Source organism: Stigmatopora nigra, chromosome 8 (genome assembly GCF_051989575.1).
Source record: "Stigmatopora nigra isolate UIUO_SnigA chromosome 8, RoL_Snig_1.1, whole genome shotgun sequence".
Taxonomy (NCBI): Eukaryota; Metazoa; Chordata; class Actinopteri; order Syngnathiformes; family Syngnathidae; genus Stigmatopora; species Stigmatopora nigra.
The window spans coordinates 5,257,175-5,276,744 of NC_135515.1; the positions used below are offsets into that span (position 1 = coordinate 5,257,175).

The 19,570-nt window shown below is 40.0% G+C and overlaps 1 protein-coding gene across 2 annotated transcripts; it reads right to left on the reverse strand.

Annotated features, from left to right (window-relative positions):
* Positions 1 to 468: 468 nt before the first annotated feature.
* sacs (sacsin molecular chaperone) lies at positions 469 to 15,420 on the reverse strand. Of its 2 annotated transcripts, XM_077722271.1 has the most exons (6): positions 15,347 to 15,420; positions 14,813 to 14,959; positions 13,135 to 14,623; positions 12,752 to 12,843; positions 12,576 to 12,602; positions 469 to 12,265 (listed from the first exon to the last, which is right to left on the reverse strand). In XM_077722271.1, exons 1-6 carry the CDS (start codon positions 15,408 to 15,410, stop codon positions 714 to 716), a joined length of 13,371 nt encoding a protein of 4,456 aa, XP_077578397.1. In that variant the 5' UTR covers positions 15,411 to 15,420; the 3' UTR covers positions 469 to 713. The 2 variants fall into 2 exon arrangements, with proteins under 2 accessions (XP_077578397.1, XP_077578398.1); XM_077722272.1 differs by lacking the exon at positions 12,576 to 12,602.
* Between the last annotated feature and the right edge of the window lie 4,150 nt (positions 15,421 to 19,570).

Here is a 19,570-nt window from a genome sequence, read left to right on the forward strand (position 1 = left end):
TTAAGTTGGGCCCAAATTCCATTTTAAAAATAAATTCCTTATAATTGCATTTCCAGTAAAATGTTATCAACAAATTGTATTCAATGCATATAACACATACCAGAAGTCCATTGGATTTTCACAAAATCTTGATTCAGCGCTTCTGTATTTGACATTAGTGCAGGAAAATGAAAAAAAAAGACAATTAAATTCAACATTTCAACGTGGATTGTTGAAAGATGAGGAGACAAATGCAAGACCATAAATTTACAGGTATAAAAATTGCTTAATCCATAAACATTGAAATAATTGTATGTTTAACTTACCCATAAATGATATAAAATGAACCTGAATCATACAAAAAAAGTACAATGAATATAACAGACTTCATATAAGAAGAATACTAAGAGATGACCTAGTGTTTCAGTTTGAACGGATCTTATACATTCCTGTTTCTGTGGCAATAAAATAGATAAATATAATTTAGTAAAAAAATATCAAGTAAGAGCAGCATTTCAAAACAAAAAAGAAACAAACCTCAACGCTGGGACCTTTGGTAAACAAAACATATCACATGTACATACCAATATATGCACATTAATTACAGCAGATGTGTGTTCTAGCATCCTCACCTGCAACGCTAGCAGTACATGTACACACAAGTGCATAGATAACCAAAATGCTGGTAAGCTAGATACAGTCGTATTGCACGGATCCCCTGATCATCAGTCAATTTAAATTTTTTTATGGACAAAGTTTTCAAGCTTTATGATAATCCTTGCGGTACATTCCATTACTCTCATGGCTACTTCAGATGTGAATCTGTCATTTGGGATCTGTGGAAATGGCAGAAGATCAGGATAACGAGTTCTCAGACTGTCTACACCGTAACCTTCCAAGATCTGAACATCACTGGCAAGTCCTGACAAGTGAGGATTGTACTCCTCCACTTTTTGGGCCAGAGCTGTTGGCTTGACGTCCTTGTCAGACTTTCCTCGGACCGCGTAGTCTGCTGCGATAAGTGCAAGCTTCGTGGCTAGGTGACATTTAAAGCAGACCCACTCATTGGCATTTTTGTGGAGGTCATTACGAGCCGCGGAGTAGTTGGCTCGGGCTTGTCTCAACCATCTGCGAGCCTCTACGGGGTTTCCGACAGTCTTAAAAGTCGGTGGCACGAAGAAGCGATGGCTGTGTGACGAACCTGCATTGCTGGTGTAATCTCCCCTGGAATGTTGCCTGTCTGACTTGTGACTTGTGGCTTCCTGGTTCCACGATGAATAAAACCTCTGGAAGGAAAACTTCTCGGACTGGAAGCGAGTCGAGGATGTTGAAAAGGGCCTCCTTGATGCTCTGTCTGTGTTCTGTTGGTCGGACAAAGCCTGCTTTTCCATTCTGTTGATCTCATTCTGTAAATGCTTAAAGACTTCAGTTGCAATCTCGAGATTCTCTGCATTTTTGTCTGGGTGCCACTTTAAGTACAATCGGCGGAGTATTTTCTTTCTTTCCGTTTCGGGAAGTTTCCAAGCTTGCTCTACTACCGAAGTCACTTCTTTTAGGATGTCCGGCAGAGCATTGAGCTTGATTTTTTTGGGGGACTGTTTTGGTGTAGAAGGTCTCTGATTATCTTTGCTGGCAAAAAGAGGATGGGACATTTGTTGGCCTGATGCACGACTGTCTGGACTTGTAGGGGTCGATGGAGCACTACTTTCCCGCATGTTGGCACTTTCATCTTGTCTTGAGAATTTATATAAATCAAGGGAACTGACTATTTTATACTCGCTGTAGCCAATGTCAATCTGGAAACATTTTCCCAGTGAAGTTGCATTTTTCTCCCCATCTCGTTCCACTTCCTGAACAATGATTGCATATGTGTACGTAGGATGATAGTTCCCATATGCATCTCCTCCTTCAGAATCAATGAGATAACCCACATATTCTCCAGGATAGAAAACATTAAGTGGATCCATGAGGAGAGTGTGATGTATCTCAGTAGGAATTGGTGTACCAGGGAGTGGTAGCTCAAGTTTGGAAGGCTCTGTTGAGTCGTACTTAACACCGAGATTGTCCAGCTTCTCTGTGATTCTGTAGATATCGTTGCAGCCCAACATGGCAATTAGATAAGATGTGTCTGAGATCAAATTGTCTGTTGCAGATTTCAGGGTCATGGCCAGAGCCAAGAGAAAGTTGATGTCTTTGCTGTCTGAATGTTGGATGTAGAGGTGAATTACAGCAGTGCCGTATCTCTTGAGAAAGGCGAGGGTTTCACTGCGGCTATGTGGAATGGGGCTACATGCTTTGACTCTTAAAGTTGTTTGCAGTTTTTCAAAACATGATACTTTTAACCCTTCACAAAGTGCTTTGCAGAGCCTTATGGCTTTTTCCTCATTCACAAGGTAGGCATTATCATTCTCATGCTTCATGATTCGAATCAGTCCCGTGATGAATTGTTCAGAAGAGAGCAACAATTGGAGGCGACCTTGAAGTGAACACAGAGCCCCAAACTGGCACATTTTGGGGGAATCCTCATCCAGTTGCTCTTCAAGAATACTGCTTAGTAGTCTCGGCCGTAGATTCTGAGGAAGGAGCATGATTAACTTTGTATGGAAAGTGTGATCCTTGCCCAGATAACATTGGCTCAGGTCAACCAGCATCTGAACGCCGACATTACCCTGAATTCGACTCTTGTAGTGTGGGGCATCATCATAGACCAAACTGTTGGATTTGGCTAATCTTCCATCATGGCTGGGCAGATAAAAGATCAAATCTCGGAGACTTTCCAGAGCTCTCCGAATATCCACGGGCTCATTATGTAGAGCTTTGAACAATCCGGAGACGGCTCTTTTTACGGTCCTCATTTCATTAGGGTCAAGCTGCTTGCCTTCGGAAATTCTGTAGATGCGACACAATACTTCAACATATTGTTTGGTTGACACAACATCTTCTGTGCCAAGAAGTCTAAATAGTTGATGAAAGGTGCCAAGGTCCAGGGGTAATTTGTACAAGTATGGTTTAAAGTCAGATTCATTGTCCAAATTAATTACAACTTCTTCAGGTTTAAGCAACTTAAACCCATCTTCCACCATGACAAATGTCACCCCTCTGAGCTGTTGACGAAAATCTCTTTTATCCGAATTCAAGAACTCGTAGGTGGACCTCAAAACTTTGTTCCTTGTTTTTACCATTTCATCATCTGGATTGGATATGTTGCAAACATTTTTGCAGTTACTAATGACTTTTTCCAATGGCGGGTCCAGGTTCACACCTAATATGGCCAGCACTTGATCGAGTTGCTCTTGTCCATTCAGTGTGCTTCCCTCCTGCTCCTTTATACTAGATGGAGTGGCTTTTTCAGGTAGAACTGGACACGCTGTCCAGAGTAAGTGAATTACATCTGTTTGTTTGAATTTGGGATTGACTTGAGAGCCACTGAAACGAATAAGTGGTAGTGTTCCACTCATTTCTTGGTATTGTGAATGAAGCTTAATCAATTCTTTGGGAGCTCTCTCAGGACAAAGAAATGGTATCAATGAAAGCTCTTTCAGAAATGTACCTTGTAACAAGTCCACCCTTTCTTTAAAAATATGATCAAGGAGAACGTCAATGATGTTTTGTACTTTTTCTTTGGTCCAACTCTCTGTTTGTGATTTGATGCTGACCTCTTTTGCAAACTGAAGAATTTGTTGCTGGGACACCTCATGCCTCAAACCAATTTTTCTTAGGAAGGTTATCCATGGGGTAAGCGGCAATGTTCCATTCTTGGGTTTTGAGACTTGTTCAACTTTCCTGAAGAAATCATTTGGTATGAAACACTTTGTAGGCAGCATTACTTCAAACACCTTCACTGTTTTGTCAAAGAAAAACTTGGCTGATCTAAGTCTGTTTGAATAGTCATAGATGAAAGTCAGTCCTTCCAGTTTTTCAAATAAGTGATCCCTCATCTCACAAGATTCTTCCATAGACAATAGACTATCCTTTAAATAGACAATGTGTTCAGCTTTGGCATTGTAAGTAAGACTTTCGAACTTTGGCAGGAGATGACGGAGATAAATTTGTATGTCATCAATTGGCTTACAGCCAAGAAAAGTGTACAGTTCTTTCAATTGTGGGTTATCGGCAAGAAACGCAAACATGGCTGTGTGAGCCCACTTCTCTATGTCTGCAGTGGGGATATTTTTCACAAGCACATATGTGGACTCATAATTTGAAATGCTTATGTATCTTCCACTAACCGATTTAAAGCACGGGAGTAATTTGAGGCTCTGTGCGTCCTGTTGTGTGAGAATCGCCAGGTTGCAGTTGAAATACAAAAGAAGGGCTTCAAAATCCTTATCAACCAAGCTTCCGGCCTTGAATGCAGATGTCTGAATCATGTATTCAAGAGCTTTCAAAACACTGGATGGATTTTCGATGTTTGTGGTATGTTGTGAAAGAAAAGGCACAATTGAATTTTCTTTGGCACATATTTTGTTCAGACCAAGTTGAATGCATCCTGCTTTCATTAGGGTGTGGAATATTTTGTCATTTTGGCCATGTGGAAATATTGCTATGCTGATTAAACTCAGGGGTAAGAGCACATCATACTCTGGAACAACTAGCTTTTCTCTTGCCATGAATTTGATACCAGGTAGCAGAGCCCAGTCTTTCAGGATGTCAAGAACTGTGTCAAAACTTTGGGTAATATTCTGTTGATCGTCCTTAATAACAACATTTTCACTGATGAAGTGCCACACACTCTTGAGCCAGGATTCACTTCCAAATGTGTCTCTCCATTTAACAGGAATTTTTGTTCGATACTCCCTTGGTAGTACAGATCCCAGAAGCTCACCAAAGCTGCTGATGTCAAATGACTTTGCTAGTCCTGCATTTATCAAGGTGGGACTGTATTTGAGATACATTGTATTCATAAACATCTCCTTTCTGGAAGGTATCAGCTCATGATGCGATGTTAGAAATTTTTGTCTCTTGGAATCAAAGACCTGAAGAACGTTATCCATTGTGAGCAACAGAGGGAGACCTTCAATAAGGGTTTCCTCCACCTCAATATCTTTGAAGCAGTAGTCAACAACAAGCTTTAAATTATGAAGATGTTTGTAGTTTGATTGTTGAAGGCGGCAAGGGAGCTTTCCGACATGGCAAGAGGTGTCTGATGATAAGAAAGTGTGAAGAAATGTGCGCACTTCTGCCGGTGTAACGTAACTTACTGCAATCCCAGCATCTTCTAAACATAAATAGAGGTTTGCAGTCTCATCACAACTGTGAACCAAGTTGAAACCAATATCGAGAAGCAGGTTTTTCAGCCTGTAAACATTTTCAGCCACAGATTTTCTGGAGGTGATATTGTATTCTATATTTTTCAGGTTCTGGAGTTCATCTTGTAGCAGATTGTCAAAAAAAGCTCGGCTCTTGCTAGTCGTGGATGTGTTTGCCCATGAGATGTAAATGACAGAATGCATATCACAGTTGTCCATTTGTGGTGCTCTGACTACAGGCAGAAGGCGCTTCAGATCCAAATGGATACAGCTGTACACAGCTTTGACCAAGCAGTGCCAATCCGGCTGGATGTCAATTTTGCTTACTGGGAAGAAAAACAAGAACTTTTTTAAGATGTCTTTTGCAACATGAAGGGGGGTTCCCTGTAGCACAGTTATAGTTGGATCTGGGCCAGCAAAGCATCGTCGTTTGATCTGAATCAGCAGTTCCACACAAGCCGGTGCGATCAAGGACATCATGAGATTATTGTTCCAGTCACTCCTCACCCCAACTCCATTGTCATCTCTCCAGAGATTTCGTCGGGCTGAGTCCAAAGCAAAATGCCCGTTGACATGGAAGGGGAGGCCCGTTTCAAGTGAAAGTGGCAGAAAACAGAAAGCTCTGTGGGGTTTTTTGTAATTATGGCTAACACATGCAGCCACTCCTCCTCGTGGAAATAGTGTTATGTCCTCATTTTTGTGAGCTGATATTACGCTTTTTGAGACAAGTTCAATGTTTGGAAAACCAGAGCGATTGCAGATCATCCATGTTGTCAAATTACCTTCTGTGTCCTCTATGTCCATTGTGTAAGTAATTTGTTGGACTGGAATAGCAGTAAGATTCTTCTTTTTGGTCACACTGTCAATGACTGAAGCATGGAACTGTTTGCGTTTTAAACGATCACTATCTGTTAATTTTGCAATTACAGAGTAGAGTACTTTTAATTCTCCTGTTGCATTGTTAACTTCACAGATTGATATTTTCTCCATATGGTTTAAGAACATTAGAAGCTCTGCGCCATCATTTTTCAGTTTTTCCAGGAGATTTTGGACCATCCTGTCTGATGCTGGGATAGAGCTGATTTCTGATATTTTGGCCATATCTGTAGAGCGTATTGGGAATCTGAACATGGTGCTGCGTTCTAATTTAAAATTAGCTCCTAAATATAGATTAAGAACATCAGAAAACTGAGATCGAAAGTCCGAGTCCAAGTCTCTGAACATTCTTCCAGGACTCACTGATGTTGCTCCTGGTGCATAATGTGCATGTGGATCAAATATGCACAAAATGTCATTGTTTGAGATGAATGAAGGACAATCAGTGATGTGATAGACAGAGTTGAAACCAATGCCATATTGGCCAGTTTTCCCTGGATTTGCTTCTTTTGTTCCTCTTCCAAGGTTTTGGATTCCTCTGATGTCATCTTCAGTGAACGGCTGATTGTTGTACACACAAAGTGCAGGACCTTGCATTGGAATCCATTTATCATCAAATATTCTCTCAGTGGGATGTGTTCTGGGATCAAAGATGAAGTAGATTTCAGTAGCTTTTGCATCATCTGCATTTTGAAGAAGCTCTTTCAACATCTCTTTCTCAGATGGATATGCATCAAGGATGCTTTTTATTCTACTTGTCAGTTTTTCTTTTTGGCCAAACTCACTTCCAGGGGCAGTGAAACAGACATTTGACGCATACCTCTCCAAGGCTTTGTGACGTTTGGGGACTGCTCCTAGTTTCACAGCAACCTCTCTTGGAATATCGCCATGGCAGTACTTCACAGAGCAATCTCGGACTTTAATCCAAGGGCAGTCATTATAGCACAGAGATTTTGATGGCTGTAGTGACAAATTAGAGTCTGGTAAACGGATGGCACCATATTTTGCTTGGCAGAATTCTTGACTTTTATCGCGTATCAAGCTCCAAATTCCCTCACTAATAATTCTACGGCAGAGCTGGAAGTTTTCTTCAGAAAGTGCCTTTCGCCCACAATCTTGCTTCATGATCTCAAGTACTGATGAAAAGTCATCAACTGTGAAGCTGGGCTTTACGCCAACATTTTCAAAGAGCTCACGACAGGTGTTTCTGTATTTGTTAGGGAGCTGGTAAAGGTGTGGCGCTGCGTCAAAATTCAGGTGAAATGCAACTTTGGTGGGATTCACGTAAGTGTTTTCTACTAAGATAGAGTTGAATGTTTTCAGCTCTACAGTTAATTTCTCTTTAGCTTTTTCACATTGAAGCATCTCCTCATGTAGGTACTTGTAACAAGCATTTGTTATGTTTTCTTGATAAAGAGTTACACCATCAAAGGCCTGAGAAAGTTTCTTGAGTTGACTGATTACTAGTTCCACTGAGGGCTTTTTGATGAGACCAAGGCAGTCTTTCACAGCCAGCGACATTGAACCACAACCTTTGAAAGATGGAGAGTTCTCATTTAACACCGTCTTCATCAGACATACCATGTCCTGATGCTCAGTTGTGAAGATTTCTCTTGCAGAGAACATTGTTGTTGGGGAAAAGCTATTACCATACCACGGCAGGGAGAATCCTGCAGGTCTCGTTAGAAATGGGAGGAACTTGATATCCCTAATCTTTTCTATCAGCTCAGGTGATCCTGGGTCTCTCATCTTTAATTTCTCATCAATGAGACTGAGCAGTACACTGCTGCGAAAGCATGCAGCTGCATGGTCATCTTCATTCAAAGCAGCAACTGATTCAGCACGTTCAACCAAATCTTCCCAAGAGAGATCATCCTTCACCATGCCTAATTGCAAAAGCTTGACTAAGCATACTGGGTTAAGGTAGTCTTGAGTAGTTCCAGCAGGAAATCTTCCATCATCGGTATTGTAGAGTTTAGCGACTCTTCCTTCTGGGTGAATAAGTCGAGAGGGTAAAACTAATTCCTTGTTGGGACCAGAGCAAGGGATACAAGGGGTTAGTCTGAGAACAGATGCAAATTCTTCCATTTTATCATTCAAAACATATTGCATTAAGGGATTCCGAAGCTCTTTTTCAATTTCCTCGATGTGAGGTAAAAAGACATCTGTGATGAACTCTTTCTCCGTTACAGTGTTATCCATCAAGGCTTTTTTACATCCAGCATCATCAAAACCCTCTTTCACCCAATCGGGAAGCTCAACAGCGCAAAGGTTTTGTGAGCCACTCTTTTTAAGGTATTTTAGGAAAATTTTGAAAGCAGCTGGTCCAATATCTGCCTTGCAGAGTAGAGCATCATCAAGGAATCTGACATATTCAATTGAAACCCAGGTCGTGCCATCAGAAAAAAACTTTGCATGTTCTCCATCACCTCCTTTGGCTATTTCTTGATAGACTCCTTGACTGACTAACGTAAAGTCATCATGTACCTGACTTGGATCGGGCCATGTCACATAATAACTGTAGTCAACAAGTTCTCCACTTTCCGCCATCAGACGAAGCATTGTAAGGGCAGCCAAATAGGCTCGAACAATGACATGTCTCATAAAGACAGAATTCCACCTTCCTTTTGTGTCAGTCTTCCAGATTTCTTTGCGATTGGAAGTCACGGCAAAGCAGCCATTAATGTGGAGTGGTAGGCCTGTTTTTATTCTGAGAGGTAAGTAGCAGAACACTTCTCCTATTGGAGTGGCATTTGACCTAACAGTCCATTTCTTGTTTTCTACTTCTGTAAGAAGAACAGCCACTCCTCCGCAAGGCACGAGTCCAAGTCTTTTTCCGCTATCATTGAGTGAAAATTTGAGTGCTTCAGTTCCATCCATACATGAGCAAATAAGCCAGTTGGTGACTTCAACTGCCTTCTGTGGCATTTCATCTGTTAACCTTCTTGTCGGAATCCCTTTTGCAGCCAATTCAAAGTACTGGTTTGGATCTTCTTCTGAGCCTCTGAACAATGGAGAGTGGAGATCAACAATCCGCTTGAAGACGTTATGAAACTCTTCCACGGTCACACGAATGATGCAGCCAGATTTGGGAATATCAGAAGGTATTTTACTGGTGCTTGCTACTTTCTTCATAAATTTAGCTGCAGATTTGAGAATACTCAGGGGTCCATATGAGACTTTGGATGACCACACACTTTTGTTTATGGCGACAACATCTTGAGCTCGAGCAGGATTTGTCTCTTCATATTTCAGGTATTTTAGGACCATGCAACCAACATGCTGAGTGAACAGAATGAACCGATGGCCACATATACTGAACTCATCTACAAGGGAGTAGATATCTGTGGTATTGTAGTACAAAGTACTTATTTCACTTACTGATGCCTCTTGTTCGGTTCTGAATGGGAGCTTGAATAATGTCCCATCGTACTTGTATGGTGCATCCTGAGCAAGAGGAAGCTGGCAGTTGAAGACATTAATGAAAGGTTTGAACTGGTTTGGGAATTTTCTTAATCGTCTCTGTTGTTTGCTCCAGTTAATTTTGATCCCTGGGTTAGACTTGTCCCTGATGTGCTTGCTAATGTGATTGATATTTGGATCAAACATGATCATGAACTCTCTGCTTAATATAATGGGGATATCACTTATGTGGTAAACTGAGTTGAAGCCCAGGCCAAACTTGCCAACTTTGTCTGCCTCACATCTCTTCATTGAACCACCTAACCGAGTAATATTTAGGAAGTCTGTATCTGTAAAGACAGAGTTGTTGAAAGACCACAAGGACGGTCCGTGGCACACTATCATGCCTGGATCAAGGAGATTCTCTCGAAGATCTGTGTTTTTTCTCATGTCAATGAGAAAACTGCACTCTGTTGCACTTGCATCATCTGCATTCTGGAGAAGCTCTTTAAAAATGTCAGCTACAGACGGATATTCTTCTAGGATGTTCTTTATTCGAACTGTAAGAGGCTCTCGTTGGCCTGACTGCTCAAAACCAAGATTCTCCGGATTTATCAGCCTTGTGCTCAAACAGGGTACTTTTAGCCACTCTGCAGTCCTCATGGGGATGTCGTCGTGGACCAATATGATCGGCTCTGAAGTATCATCTAGTAGGTCATTTAAATCATCTACTTTGATATCACAGTATGTACATTCATGAATAGGCTTCATTAGTAATTTGCTTGGATCCTTGTAACTGAGAATGGGGACATGCAGGTTAGTCTCCACGTGTATTTGATTGTTGTAAAGCCATCGAAGGATGTTGATCAAAAGCAGGACACCATGTTTACTCTCCTCATTGGTCATCTCACCTACACTTCTTTTTTGGATAGTGGTAATTACTTCAAGCACATGGTTTGAACAAACTTCTTCAAGTGTACCACAAAACTTGAAAAGCTTGTGAAATTTTCTCATTGTTTTTGGAAGAGAGTACAGATATGGCTGCAGATCTAAATTGGGTAGGGGTTTTAAAACTGTTTGGCCAGGTGATGAGAATGTCTTTCCTGTCCACACCCAATCGAATGGCAGTGATGCCATTGCCTCTTTGGCACTTTCCAGATGAGTTTGCATGAAGCCATATATTTCAAACAGAATCTGCTGGAACTGATACCAATCCTCTGTAGTGAAAGCTTGAGATTTATGCCAGTCATTCACTGCTTTTAGGTGCTGCAAGACTTGATCGACCTGCGGCTCAATGTTTAGTTTCAGTGCTTTTTTCATGCCCCCTGATGTGTGCTCAACTAGGGCAACTGAAGATCCCACAAGCACAGCATGGGATATATTACACATCTCAGACAGAGAGCTGATATTGAGAGTATCTCCAGCCCAAGCAAGGGATTTTGGGTAGGTTGGAGGCCTTTCTTTGCAGACAGGTACCCATTTAAGCTTTAACAAAGATGTTTGAGTATCTGTTGATTTCACTAGTTTGGTTTGTTTGTTGAGAATCTGCAGAAGTGTTGTTGCCTTTTTGATGATGAGCTCCCATTCTGGATCCTCAAGACTTTGTAAATCTGCTATCTTTTTTGCTACCTCAAGAACATCTTTCTCACTAAGTTGTACTTCATTTCTTAGCCCCAACTGTCGTAGTGAATGCAGAATATCAGGGGATGAGGTGAATACACTAGTGGGAAACCTGCTTTCCTCTTCTTTGTAAAACAAATTTTGTAAAATTTCCAGATCCGGATCAAAAAGTTCTGAGGCCATTACTACCCTACCAGAAGGCAGTTGAATAAATTTGAGAGCAGAAAGCCATCCAATGACAGATGAGTTTTCATTCTTTAGAAAGGCCAAATGTTTAAGTGCCCAGAGCATAATTTTGGTAATCTCACTTTGTTTGTAAAATCCACCCTGAACATCATGGATTATCGTCTTCAAACACTCGGTTGTTTTCACCTGTACTACTTTAAGTTTTTTGATTAAGCGAATAGATTCTTCATCATGGGAGCCCACCAGGCACATAGATAACTTTACATCTGGTGGGTACTTTGCTCTGTGATGTAAAGCTCTGGCCCCTCGGAGTGATGTAAAAGATGAAGCACCATCGGAACAGGTTCCAACTCTCTCAAAAATGGAAAGCTCAAGCAGGGTGTGCTTTTCTTTTTCGGTGACATCTGACAATCCAGATAGAAAGTTTCGAAGGGTAATTCTCTCATCGACAGAAAACGATGAGATTTGGCTCACTAAACGTTGCGTTGACAATCGATTCATAATTCGCAGTAACATTCCAGGAGAGCACGGATGGATGTAATTTTTGAGCTGGGGATGCTGCAAGCATGAATCCATCTTTTTCATGACAACAGCACCAAGTTTTTCCATAACTTCAAGAAGGCATTCAGTGAGTGGTGTTTCATTCTCATCTACAAGAAGGATAGGGGATGGACATTTGAGGCGTAAAAGTTGAACTGTTTCCGTGCAATTCTCAAGTGGCACAAACGGAATCAAAGGCATATCATCAAATGTACTTAAATCATCGGCGAAATGTATATAGAGGTGTTTCCAAATCATCTTAAGCCAAGAAACAGTTGGATGCCTCAGCTCTTGGTTTCCAGGTTCCCATTGGGTAACAAAGTCTCTATGGGGCCAAATTGTTAATAGGATCTCCTTGATGAGTCGTGCTGAGCGGTCAGGGTTTAACGTTTGGAGCTGAGTACAAGGTCGTCCTATCAAATGACAAACAAACAAAAAAAGAAAAAATTTTAACCGAGTGTATAATGATAAAACAAGTAAAATGGAATTACTTTGAAACTTTTCAACTTTCCATTTGTTGTTTTTAATCATTCATCGACCAAAATGCAGATTAGTGTTAGGATATTTTTTTTAGGATGAAAATTATTAAATTATTAAATATAGGATTTGATGTTATTCTCTGTTAAAACGTCAAAGTTCAATTTGAGCATCTTTCTAGTCATGTGTTAGTTTTTGTTAGTAGTATAAAAGCCAATGTTTGACACACCTGAAATTCCTACATACCTGAGCACCCCCAAAGATACCGCTGAACTGCAGTGACAAATTTTGGAAGTGTGAAATTAATTATAATACGAGTAGATATTTTAATTGTATTAAAACTTATTAAAACAGCTTTTTTTCCTTTGCTGTTGTAAACGGAAGACTTACAGAAAATTGATAAAATTAACACAATACATTACCTCTGCTTTTGGACGCTTCCTTTAGTCTCTCCATTACTGAAGGTTTAATACTTTCCAGAATAAACCGACCATCAAGCCCTGGGTACAAGCACCTAAAAACAAACATATTCTTAACATTAATTCACAAAAGCATATTCCTTAACATAAAAAATGCAGCCTTCACGTCACCAAAAGTTGATGCCCAAACTAATTCCGGTTCATGTTAGAGAAAAATAAGCAACAAAAGACTCTTTCACAATTTGAATCTGGTAATAGTATAATCTATAATTATAACTTTTATCATATTTTGATTTTAACTTTGTAGTAGTTCAATTTTAATCCCATTATATCCAGATGATTTTTTCACGGCACAGTGGATAGGAAACACTGGATTTAGTTGTTACCTGGGGAAATCGGCAGATGAAATGTAAACAGAATCCTTTTCCGTGACAGAAGATGAGAATGTGGCAAATGATCCATCTTGAAGCGGTAGGAGTTCAAGTCCAATTAGATCATTGTAATTGCCGTCATTAAGAACAAACTCCAGTAACAGCAGTTTTTCCATTGCAGGCTCTTTGTGTTTAGACTTCCTGAAAACTTGTCGTAGCAAATGTGGCGTAATCTTTCTCACTTCTGTGGATTCCAGCGTAGCATAGGCCACCAAAACTGAGTCCACTGTAGCGGGCACCTGCGTTACCTGCATCCCTGAGCGTTGGAGGTAGCTTATTACAGTCTGTGAAATGTCTTTGTTTCTGTCGAGCTCTGAGAACACAGTTTGGTTCAAACTGACCCAGCTTTCACTGAGGGAATAGAAGACATGTTGTTGTAAGAGTTCATGGAACAGGGGCTGCAGGATAGGTTTCCACCTGGATTTAACCCTTCTTGGGTCTGGCCAGGCCATGTAAGTCTCCATTGGGGACAAGGGAAAGGCATGATCTGATTTGGTCTGTACCCTTTTGATAACCTCTGTGATGAGAATGAAATAAGCCTGAGGAACAACATTGACTACAAGTAGCTCATTCCATAATGCAGCTGGATCCCGCCACTGGTCCACATCTCGCCACTTGATACTCCTTCTGTTATCTGTGAGTCCAAAGAAACCACTGACATGTACGGGAAGTCCCGTCTCACACTCCTCCCCCGCAGGGAGGGGAAGGAAGCAAAATGCTCGCCCTGAGAAATCACATGTGGCCCCTTCCTCGTCTGTGTCATTTGGCGTTAAAGGCAGAGCGATGCCAACGGTGGGCATGAACTTTAAGTCATCCGCTAATGAGTCCAACTCGGGGCACATTCCTCTACCACCAACTCCATTACACACAAGCCAATTTATCTGCTGAGACTCCTTCTTGGTATTATTCTGAGTCTCTATGCTGATCTGGTAAGTGACACATGTCATGGTGCAGGTGGGAATGCGGTTGCCGTAGCTGTCAATTGCCTCGCCCAGGGACTTCAACGAGTTTGTCCTTTCAAGTTTGTCATGGTTATTTTCTCCGGTTGTCACGTGATACAACACACGCTCCGTTCCATCGGATTCACGCACATGCAGTGAGATTTTCTGAACACACTTGAGGAAGAGCAATACTGTATCTGCATCAGCATTGAAGGACTCAAACAGTTCCAAAACTTTTTCTTTGTTGTAAAGGTTGCTGCTCAGCTGGGATGGTTTCATGCGAAGTGGGAAGCGGAAGAGTGTTCCTGGAAAGAAGCCATCATTGATTGTTTTCTCACTGCTGTTGAAAATTCCAAAATAAGGGGCAAACTGGTCCGATAATTCTGAGATCTCCTTCGCGTCCGTTTTCAAGTTCCAGCACTGTCCAGATTCGTTCATTCCAAACAGGTTCTGGTGAGGGTCCAACATGGCAATCTGATGTCCGCTAAATATACTGGGGACATCTAAACAGACAGAACAGTACAAAATAAAGACATCTAAGTGCTGCAGAATACAATAAGTCTTGAGTGATATGCATTAGAAAAACATTAGAGTTGGGAAGGTTACACTCTATTCATTTGTAGCTCAGAAAGAAAATCATTTTGCAATAATAAGAGAGGGATAAGGATTTTTTTCTCTCCCAAAATGACAACCTGAAATATGATAGACAGAGTTGAATCCAATCCCAAATCGTCCAACTTTCAGTGGATCATCTCTTTTTCTGCTTCTGGCTATTTCCTGAATCCCTTTCCAGTCCTCCGCTGTGAACACTGCATCATTGTAGACATATAATGCCGACCCTGGAACACAATCATGAGTATTGATGAAGATTAAAAAAGTGGAACAACAACATCTATTAATTTTGAAAAGTGACAGTCAAAGATTGTGACAAGAAAACAAGTTAATTGCATATCAAATTGACTCACATTAATATACAGCATAGTGAAGATATAGCAGAATCTCAGTATTGTATTGCGCTGCACTGTATTTATTGTATTGAGTGTCTAAAAATACTGAAACAGTATATTCTTTCAGTAATAGATTTCTCTGGTCACAGAGAGGTTAAGGGCAAAGACGAAGGCCGAAGACCAGATGCTCAACGAGGCAAAGAACGGTTACAACATATGTCTTACGGTTGGGATACTCCCTCCGTGATTACCCAGCAAGCCTGAGTCTTAAGAACCAACCTTGATACTCAGCCATGTCAGGTGACCACAGTGATTCCAGTCCATACTCTGTCTCATCGTACATGAACTTGACTTCAGTGGCTCCAGCATCCTCGGCATTTTGAATCAGTTCCTTTCAGCAAGACGTAAAGTCTCACATTATATTCAAAGTGAGGTTTTAACAGAATTGTGTTGTGACACTTACCTTAAGAATCTGTCCACCTTCAGGGTACCTCCTCAGAATATCTTTGAGAAATTCAACTAGTGGCGGAGTAGTCTGTCCGAATCTCCCTGTTAAAGACAAACTGATTGAACCCCATTCGCAACAGGAGGTGGAGGATTTCCAACATTTTTTTAACATTACCTCCTCCTTTGAGTCCTTTCCCCTCCAGTGTGACAGATATCTCACAGCATCCAGAAGGCACCAAAGTACCAATTGCCACGCTATCATCCAACTACAAAGAACACAAGTTCAAAAGGGATCAATGATAAGCAAAATAGAAGAAAAAAATGAGTAAAATGGTGTTCAACCAGCAACATTTGAAATAGAAAGTTAAGTTATAGTACTAACAGAATAATATTAACACAACCACACCTTTTATAAATTCAAATCTTGTAATGCATTGTTTTTATGAGCTCTAAAAAAACACTTTAGGAGAATTGATTAACTGAAGCACAAACCCATAATGACCACCAGCACCAGCTTGGTAAAAAATAATTGATAAAGATAATGGACAGTATAATCAATCAGGATGATTACAGACTAATACAGTTCTCCCAGTAGTTACAGCTAATTATTTATTAATTTGTACTATAGTACATGTAAACATGAAGACAATTTCACACAGCGTTTTACTCATATGTTAAGTATAACGTACTATACATCATATTGAGGTGGGGCGTACCTAATGATGTGGTTACTGAATCAATTTAAAAAAATGATGTATGAGTTCATGACCTTGTAGTGTGTGGTATTAGTAGTATGTGGGTGTGGCCTATGGCTAATTCTTGCATATGAGTTCAGGCTGACGGCAGCGCAGTGCAGAACAGCTGGTGCTTTCAGTCATTTAGTCTTCCAACACAAAGTCAACTCCCTGTTATGTTCACAATTACATTAGGAAAATTAAAAATCCACCTAAGATTTATGTTTATGATATCTTTGCGTGAAAATACATTTGGAAACAGAATTATTTCATAGACTTCCCTTGATTTCAAGACAGTTCACTGCAGCTACCCAACAAGATCTTTAAAAGGAGACATTTTATGCTGCTGTCATTTCATATCAGTAATGTAAAAAAAAAAAAAAAAAAAACTCAGAGACTCATCTCACACATTTTGTACTTTAGGTAGAAACTCCACAGAAAATATACTTACCACTTTGCCCTTTTGAGTGAGACGCTGCTCCCTGACAGGTAGATTTGTGTCTTCAAAGATTAATTGCTTCACATCACCAAAGGATGTTAAAGGAGAGACCTGGTAGGACCTTGGGCCAAAGTACTCATGACGTATATTGACTTGTAGTAACCTGCAAAGAAAAAAATGGAGAAATAAATTGATGACAATAATAAGGTTATATGGTATATAATGAGGTTATCATATCGTTTTGATTGTATCATCTTGCATCACAACTGCTTAATAACTTCATGCCCAGTGTGGATGGGACAACTAGTTAAGAGATATCTACAGATCATAAGAAAACTACCATAATTGGACAAAATTAATAACACTCACATCCACCTGCTGCTTAGTGATCAGAGATGAAGATCAACAGAAATTGCATCTTTAAATAGGTTTATCAACGCTTGATCACGCTGCTAGTATAACACTTGCACTTTAAACTTATAATTTTGTTTCATTAAAGTTTGACTTACCAAACACGTGGACGATCGGCCATGTCGCCGCGTCTGTTGTTGCGTGTCTACGCACAGGGGCACTTGCATGGGACTACTTTCTGTTCTTCGCGTATGGATACTCCATCCGTGCTGCGTCACAAGAGCACCGTTACTTTCAGGAAAACACCTGTCTCTTCCTTTTCATATATGCAATAACTATTTATAACACGTAAGCACATGGACAGAAACCAACATATAAAAACAAGACGAAACCGTTTAGAATTAGAACGGATCTTAGAGTTTGATCTTCTCTACTGCACATCAGTGGGTGTGTTGCGTTATTCGGCTATCTCATTTGCACTTACTTGTGTCTTGCCAATGCGCAGCGATAGAGTTCTGCTAAAATAGTTGTCGATTTTACACCAAGACGTGTTCAAATTTAGACTTGTAAAGACGACAATAGCGAGTAGCATGCTGTTTTGCACCGATCACAATAAGCGATTCCTTCCAAGGCAATGTTCTAAGAATAAAATGAATTAGCTCGCCCAAGAGCGCAGGTGGAGTGAGAGCATTCAAGCCCACTGACATCCGTGTCGTCCGGAAGACTGAAAAGGAATTAATTATAATTTCCCATCTTTTAAAGGTATAATTTTCCAGGACGAACAAGATGGAAAGATACATGATCCATAATTGGTATTATTTGAGCGCAATTCAGTTGGCATGGATGCTTTCCCCATTTGTTTTATTTATGTCGCTGAGAATGTAGGTAATGACCCTGCGCAGGCGCACAATTAAGATCATGGCAAAAAATAAATAAAACTCTTTGTCTGTTAATATGTGTCTGGGAGACTTGATTAGATTAGAGCGTTTATTGGAGAAATAGGCTGGGCAAACATTTGTTTTCTGTAACATTTGGTTACAATTTTGTGATGAGAGGACGACAAGAGCATTCACCTCAAGTTGTATTCAAATAGACGACTGTTCAGGAAGTATAGTTGTATTTACATTATAAAGCCATTAAAGTCTTTAACATATGGCTGTGACAAACACTGTATTTCTACACATTGTGTGCGTCCTAGTGTCATCTGTGATGATTAAGTGATTGTTTTCTTTGGTACACATAATGCTGCCCACCCATTCAGCCTCTAGAATTATTAATATTAAATTATCCAAGTTGAAATTGCAATTTAACTCACTATTTTTGTACAATCTCATCTGAAAATATCTCTTCTACTCCCGAGTTGTAGTATTTGAAGACATGACATGGCAGTAAAGCTCACCAGCTGGAAAATACGCACCTCAATATTGAATTAAAACGCTTGTAAAACAGATTGACGCAAATGAGTAATCAAATCAATAAATGTATTTCAAATTATGTCGCAGGAAGATTAGATAATCACTTTTAATATAAGGGAAAAAAATGAAACGTCTACACCCAACCCAATATAACTCGCTACACAGTAATATTAATAACACTACTAACCAGTAAATCAGGATATTGGTTGGGTTTGCTTAAGATGATAAAGCGTCATCATGTTGTCCTGCTGTTAAAAAATAAAGAAATACATATCCCAGTGGCCCGTCACCTCAATGAGCATCTTAGATCTGCCGCATTGAAGAAGAGAGAGAGGTGAAGGGCAATCACACGTGGAAGTCAGCAGCATCTCTGCACTGTATTCTGTTGCAAAGAAAATGCACAATAACAATCACATGAGTGTCATCCCATCTAGTTTTGTTCATGCAATAAGACTTCAGCACAAATATTTAAAAAATATAATAAAAAAAGTTGTGGTACCTACACAGTTATCACGTTAATGCTGCAGTCATTTGTCAAAAGCACACATTTCTTAAAGTGACAGTAACATCCAAGCATGAAATCATCACAAGCCATGGTGTCTGTTAAAATACATTATGGAGTCATATGAATGGAGAGAGTATTAGTAAATGGTCTTGGGGAAATTGCATGAAATTGCTAAGATGACAGTTGAACCTCAGGCAAAATAATCGGATAGAAATCAGTCTATTTGCTATTTATATTAGTTCAAGAAAAATATGTACAAAAACATTACATTCGACAGAGTATTACAAATAATCCACACATTGTAGCACTACTGATCTAGCCAAACGTGGATAGAAAATTATAAACAGGACTACAACACGTCGTTTCAGTGAAGTTTTGCCAATAACTATAATATACCAGTGGATGGCGACAAAACAACAATGATAGCTTCTCTCTGGATAGTTCAGGTTGGGATACTGAAGTTGAAACATCAGCCACAACACTTCCACTTACAAAAAATAGGGAGAACCTTCATTTACATAAAAAAAAATCCCCAATAAAAACTAAAATGTTCAATTTTGATAAGAGTGTCAGAAGTAAAATTGTGGTTATTATCAACTGGATTTTCAGGTC